Source organism: Grammomys surdaster, unplaced genomic scaffold (assembly GCF_004785775.1).
Source record: "Grammomys surdaster isolate TR1022 unplaced genomic scaffold, NIH_TR_1.0 164, whole genome shotgun sequence".
Lineage (NCBI taxonomy): Eukaryota > Metazoa > Chordata > Mammalia > Rodentia > Muridae > Grammomys > Grammomys surdaster.
Genome location: NW_021604612.1, coordinates 3,055,509 through 3,062,598, shown reverse-complemented (window position 1 = coordinate 3,062,598; position 7,090 = coordinate 3,055,509). Strand labels below are relative to the sequence as shown.

At 49.7% G+C, this 7,090-nt stretch overlaps 1 protein-coding gene across 2 annotated transcripts in view; it reads right to left on the bottom strand.

Annotated features, from left to right (window-relative positions):
- Nucleotides 1-783: 783 nt before the first annotated feature.
- Sppl3 (signal peptide peptidase like 3) overlaps nucleotides 784-7,090 on the bottom strand; it is an 85,002-nt gene continuing 78,695 nt past the window's right edge. The window contains exons 9-11 of one of the 2 annotated variants that reach the window (XM_028765465.1): nucleotides 4,208-4,407; nucleotides 3,395-3,504; nucleotides 784-2,411 (exon numbers count right to left, since the gene is read on the bottom strand). In XM_028765465.1, the coding sequence (XP_028621298.1) occupies nucleotides 2,340-2,411; nucleotides 3,395-3,504; nucleotides 4,208-4,407 (382 nt within the window). In that variant the 3' untranslated portion in view covers nucleotides 784-2,339. The remainder of the gene's footprint in view (nucleotides 2,412-3,394; nucleotides 3,505-4,207; nucleotides 4,408-7,090) is intronic. The other variant, XM_028765464.1, reaches the window with a different exon arrangement.

The window sequence follows — 7,090 nt, the reverse complement described above, 5'->3', positions numbered from 1 at the left end:
CACCTGGGTGATGGAGGCCCATGGGAGCCTGCTTCCCCAGAGCTCCATCTGACCCACACGGGGAGCTCTGCGACCATTTTATTCAGAGGACAGCCCACATCACGGCTGTCTGAACACAGCACGCTTGGGGGTACAATGTTCTTCGCTCAGCCATGAACAGGTGAGATACCGGCACACAGGTTCCTTGAAGACTGCCTACAGGACTTCTGAGAAAGCATCTCCCCAGGCCCCAACCCCCTCTGATGGCCTCTAGAACTCAAGGTCATTCTGGCACATGCTTTAGGCTGGGGGGTAGGGGGTGTTCAAGGGCTCTGAAGACAGGCATGTGACCAGAGCTGGAGTCTGTGCAGGATTTCTCTCCCACAAACTCAGACTAACTTTGCCCAGAACTGAAACAACCTCCAGGCATTCCTGGCTCTTAAAGTCACTTACCATGGAGACAACCCTGTCTCTGCAGCATCCCTGAGGCTGAGCGTGGTTCTCGCCCCCCCCCCGCCCCCCAAGCATCCCTGGGGCTTAGTGTGGTCCTGTTCCTGGACACAGCATCCCTAGGGCTGAGGAAGCTGCCCTCAGCACTGAGCACAGGAGCCCACTCCGGTCTTCGCCAATGCCACAGGTAGCTAGAGCTCTGCAGGTAACAGGAGCCTCTAGACTGTGAGTCCTAACAGAGCCAGAGCTGTGGGGGACAGCTGGGGACAGAGCAGCCCAACAGTGTCTGGCAGGGCGAGGGAAACGGGAACTGAGCTCTGCAGCAACCACCAAAAGCGAAGTCGGGACCAAAGCTAGAAAAAGGAGTCATTTATTAGAGACAAAAAACCAACCCTTCACACCCTTCAGCAGAGTTTGAAGATGACAGAGGAATCGACAGCATGGCGGTAAGCTGCTCCATTGTAGAGACGGCCTCAGGCTGTGCACTCTGCTGCATTGTCTGCAGGGGTGGGGACTGGCAGGCCACGATGCCAGCGACCCCAGGAAGGAGCAGACTCCAGGACCTGCTGTCTCACCACACGGGCAGCCGTTCACCAGGTTGAGACTCTGCAGCCCACAGATGGCGCAGGGCTGGGTTCTGAAGTCACAGCAGCAGCCTGCCCTGTCTCCAGCTCCTGGACTTCAGCTCCATGTGCAGAGGCAACCAACATTTGTCCCCAAAGCCCAGCTGTCACCACAGGTAAACCAAGACTGTAATCACCACAGCAAGGACAGGACTGTGTTGCTTTTTTCCCATTTGTTTTTTCTAAGGGACTGGGGGCATGGAAAATACAGCGCACCAATGAAACGAAATGTCAAAAAAAAATACAAAAAAATATAAAATAGAAAAATGTATTTACAGGTGGTACATTACTCTGATCAGAAAGCACGAAGACGCCTGCTATAATACATGCACTGGTTCAAGAGGTGGTTACGAAAAACTGCGAGGGAGAAGCCTGTAAAAAGAAAAGGGTCAAAAAGTTCAAACTTCTCATCCCCAATTTGCTACACTGATCAAAAGAAGGAGTCCTCACAGCCCGAGTCTATCAGCTCAGTGTGTCCACGGCTCAAAACCGCACGTGACTCTTCCGGAGCCGGCAGCTTATGCGAGGAAGCACGGTGAACTGTTCTACATGCTCAAATGACAGCAAGCCCCCGTCTGCTACACGCATGATCTTAGCAGGTTTAGTCGCTGTTTACTCATAGATATCTAGGTGCACGTATATATATATATATATGTACGTATGTATAAAACCGTGTCCCGCTCACTGCCAACACGGCTGGACACAGTCATTACAACAAATACTCATGTGTATGTTGTAAGAAGTCACTCAATGTCTGTGGATTGAATAAGTCACTTCACACCACAGAAAATATTTAATAAATCCAAAATAAAAAAAAAAAAAAAAAGAAAAAAAAAGGACAGACGTTCTGCCCTAGGTCTCTGAAATGGAATCCCCCAGAGGAAACTGGTCCCAAAGTTTTGGAGGGTTCACTGAAGAGACTTCTGTTTGCTAACTGATTTTCGTCCGTTTAGTGTTCAAAGTTCTAGAACAACTCCTTGCTGTTTGTAGTCCTTAAATAAGTCAACTTCTCCATCTCCCCACAAGTTAACAGTCTGGTGTCGATCCATAAAACCAGGAGGGAGGAGCACCGGGAGCACCTGCCCCTTCTGGAAGGGTTCACTCTCCCAGAGAGCAGAAGAGAAGGGCTCCAGCCCCTCTGTGAACGCTCCCCTCAGTCAAACTCCAGTCACACTGCAGTTCCATGAGCAGGCATGCCTCTGAGTCAGGCCAGCTTGTCGGGGGAACAAAACCACGTGGTGAGAGAAAAGGGCGAGGACAGTGCTCTGACCACTTCTCCTGTGGCCATCATACTTCCAGGAACCGGGAGCTGCTGGCCTTGGAGTGGAATGGCTCAGACCACATCCTTCGTAAGTCACCCTGGGGACAGAAAGGACACTGATGAGGGCCAGGTTCAAACAAGCAGCAGCAGTCCTCTCTCTCATCAGCCTTACTGATTGCAGGTGCCCAGGACTCTAACACAGAGAAGCCTGACTCGGCGGCCTCTGTATAACTGCCCCAGGGAAGTCTGTCCCTCTGCTGTGCTCAGGAACCTCTGTCTGTAAAAAAAGAGGCTAAAAACCTGGCAGAAAAGTCACTCTTTGGGCTGACACAGGTACATACACTTGAGAGGCAGAGCCAGTGATCTCTGTGAGCATACCAATCTGGTCTATATAGCCACTCCCAGCCTAACCAGGGCTACATGATTGACAATGTGAAACCCTGTTTCAAAACAACACAAATACCTCATAAGATAAAAATTAAGGCGTTGAGGGACAACAGTCATATACTGCTTTAATAGTATATATGTGTTTAGATTTATTTTTAAGCGTATGAGTAGTTTGCATGTATGTATAGCATGCGTGTGCCTGGTACCCATGGAGTTCTAAAGGTGGTGCTGGATCCCCTGGACCTGGAGTTACATACAGACGGTTGTAAGCTGCCACACAGGTATTGTGAACCACGAACAGCAAGGGCTTGAGCCACTGAGCTACACTTTCACCTTCAACACTTAATTCATTCCAAACAAATGCTATAAAAAGCCATGAGGCAGCAGCAGGGGCTGGCTGTCTTGTTGGCATTTGGAGATGGAGACTGACTCCAGGGCTCACAAACTTTGGTCCTAGCCCTTCAGGTTTTTGCTTCTATGCAGGAGCTTGCTAAGTTGTCCATTCTGGTCCTGAATTCAAAATTCTCCTGCCTCAGCCCTGAGTGGGCTTGGCCCTAGGGCACTGCTGTGATCAGAAGTCTGACAGCACACCACTCTCCTGGCTTCACCTAATCCCGCGGTGGTCTGTGAGGCCGGAGCAGTGTAACCATCGGCGCATGCCCGCATGCGCGCAGATGCTGGCACTCGCTCTCACCTTTAGGTAGGCCATGGTGAGGAGGGGCAGTAAGGTAAACGGCACCAAGTAGAGGAGAGCCGGCTGGGCGGCTCGGTGGATGCGAGACGCCACAGTCGCCGTGAGCAGACCTAGGAGAGAGGCATCGTGAGTGGCTCTGACACAGCTAACAGGTAGAACTGACAAGGAAACAGAGACCGGTGAGGCGACTCTGACCCCAGGACCCGGTCAGAGCCCACTCCTGCAAAGGTCCTGGGCTGAAGCCGGGCTCCCAAGGTGGTAACAGACTTAACATATGCAACAAAGCCTCAGAGCCCCGCCTGCCCAAGCATCTTGCCTCTCGGGCTCCTTCCCTTCGAGATGGGGGCAGCGTCAGCACTTGCTGAGCCCTCGCAGGGTTACAGACTGACAGGAAATCCCGTGTCAGCAGGTTAGGGAAGGCAAGCTGCCTTTTCATCCTTACTCTGCAGCACCAGGACACAACGTGTGTGCATGCGCGATGTCTACCCTAGTCCAATGTGTCTTCCTGTTTGTGGTTTGGAAGCTAGCTGGAGAAACATTAGTATGAAACAGTCTGAGGTCAGAGGTCACATATGCACTGTAGCCAACGGATGCGAAAACAAAGGAGAGTTTATCATCCAGTGGCCGGACCCCTAGCACCTCTTAGTGTGTGCCGGACCGAGAACTGGCCATGTTCCTCTACACAATGTCTCAGACATGGGCACTCAACATACGGAGCACACAGCACTTCAAGGATTCCTGTTATCTACACAGCAGGCAGTTTCTGCCCTTGAGGGCCGGGGGTTGGCTGTCTTGCCATCTTTCCTTCCTTACCTACGAAGTACCCGATGAGGGTGCAGTGGAAGTAGGAGACCTTCTGCATGCGCCCAGAGAGGTTAGCCGGACCAGGGGCCCCACAGGAGTCTCCACTGGCTTGTTTCTTGTAGTTGTCGTATCGAAGAACAAAGCACAGCAGGAGGCCGGGCATCACGATGTCCCCGATGCCCAGCATAGAGAAGTGACTGCCAGTGGAGCTGAAACACAACACCGCACGCACGTTAAGGATGTTGCAGTCTACAATCTCCGTGCCTTCTGTCGGAAGGCTTCTTAAGACATAAAATGCAGGCATGTTTTGTGCACTGGGTAAAGGACATCTTTGTTTTAGTCAAATGCCCTTGTATCTTGTTACAATCTGGTCACAGCGTTGTAATGCTTAGGTCAAGGATCTCTGTCTCAAATCTGTATAAAAATCTCTCATTTATTCTCTGTCTTATCAATAAATGCTGATCACCCAATGGCTGGGTAGGAGAGAGAATAGGGTGGAACCTTCCACCAGTCATGGGGAGGAGAAGAGGGTCCGAGAAGGCACTGTGAGAAAAACATCTGAAGCCCAAAGAGCCAACAATATCCAAGTACCATGGGATGGGGCTGAGAAGGAACCAGATGACCACCGGGGTTAAAATACGTCCTGGATCTGCGTGTCTTGAGTTGCAGCTTAAAGTGAATCTTGGTTTTTCAGATCCTTGCAGTGAGGCGGCCTGGCTGTGGTGCTCTTGCCTGTGCTATTGAGTTCAGTTGCAAGAAGACAAGTCTTCTGCCTTCAGCACTGGGGAAGATGATCTGCAGCTTTGTCACTGAGAGTCCTTACCTGGATCTCAGCAGTTAGGAAAGTAGTACTGACTTGCTGTGGTGAGCTTGGCACTGTCCTTTCCTGTCTGGCAGTGTGGATGGTCTGTGCAGTCCTGGCCCTTCCCTTCCCTTAGTGCTAACCTTAACTAGAGCTGCTTACTCTAGATCTGTTGGAGTTGCTACAGCCTTGGTTTAACTTTGACTGATCATATATACCCAGGGATTTATCCATTTAACCCTGTCTTCCAATTTGGGGAACATAAGATTTCAAAGGATCCATTGAAAGATTCCCCCTTATTTCTCTCCCCTTTGATTAAGTTGAGTATGCTGCTTCGGTTTGTCTCTCTCCCTCTCTCCCTCTCTCTCTCCCTCTCTCTCTCCCTCCTTCCCCCTCCCTCCCTCCCTCCCTCTCCCCTGCTGGTTGACTTGTGCTGAGGCTTTGATGTCTTGAAAGTTTACTGACAGTGTTAAATGGACTACTAACAGCTGTGAAGGTAACATTAGATCTCTGGCTGTGTCCAGAGAGCTCTCAAGTGTTGTATTGTTATCTCTTCACTGCCCAGCAGTACTCAAGACTGCACTGTTCAGGCTGTGTGTCTGCACAGTGCATTGGTTACCTCCTTGTCCAACTAACAAAATCCCCACAGAAGCACCTACAAGAGCACAGTGGGCTTATCCTGCTCATGATTTAAAGGGATACAGGAGGTATGTGTGGTGGAAACTTGGGGCATCGCTCGCTCTGAGGATCAGGAACCAGAGTCCTCAGTATATCACCACTGTCGTCCCAGAAAGACCCCGTCCTCCCTGTAGGCCTCACCTCCTAATGGCTTTGAAATTTTGGAAAACAGAGCCAACAGCTGGGGACCAAATATTCCAACACACAAGCCTGTGGGGCATTTCTTATTCAAACCAGGATGCAGGTTGTAGAGCCTTCTTACTCATCTCTGGCTCTATTCCCATATGACCTGATAAAATGTGTGAAGTTAGGACCTTTAAGACTTGCTTTTGCTTTATCACCAGAAATGTGATATGGTTCTTTTATTTTTTCCTTAAGATTTCACAGGCTACTGAGAAGAATATAGTCTATAGCTATTGGAATATTCTGTAAACACGGACTTTAGTCTGAATCACCCGAATGTAGCCAGGTTGTGCACACCTTTAATCCCAGTACTGGGGAAGCAGAGACCGGCATATCTCTTGAGGTTGAGGACAGCCAGGGTGGGAGAGGAGTATCATGACTAGGGTTCTTTCTCCATGGAATCATTGTTGGTCTGTACAAACACTGTTGCTGGCCAGGCCAGCCTGGTCTACACAGTGAGGTGTGTGTGTGTGTGTGTGTGGGGGTGTGTTTTGTTTTTCCCTTGCCTACGGCTTTAAGAATTTAAGCACCATATCAAAAAAAAAAAAAAAAAAAAAAAGTAAGGAGTACAAAACATGAGTTGTGCCTCTCCCACCCCAAGTACCTGGCGGCCTAGTGGAGGGAGCCCTGAGTTTAAATCTAGAATGAACTCAAGCAGGAAGGTGAGAAGACTTCTGTGATGAAGTCACTTGGAAATGCAAAGACCTACGCAGGGGTTAGCACTATGGAAATGCTTGTACTACTGAAAATGGGTCCAGATCTAATGATCACCATCAGACTTCTGGTCACATTCTTAGTAGAAACAGAAAAGACAGCACTAAACACACACAGAAGCACAAGAGGCCCTGAGTAGCCAGAGCACATCTAAGCACACCAGCAAGGCTAGACATTGCCTAAAATAGGCTAGAGTCACAGTCCACAAGCCAACGGACTACAGACTGCAGAATGACATCTCATACCCGAGTCCCTTCTTTCTAAGGTGCTAGAGATGGAATCAGGCCATGCGAGAGCTCTGCCGTCAGGTTATATCCCAGCACATAACTTCATTTTTGACAAAAATACCAACACATAGATTGTAGCTTTTTCTACAAAATATCCGGGAAAGCTGGATGTTCACGTACTTTACAATGAAAGTGGATCCCCATGGGGTGTGAGGTTAGATGCTCATGGGGTGTGAGAGTGGATCCCCATGGGGTGTGAGGGTGGATCCCCATGGGGTGTGAGAGTAG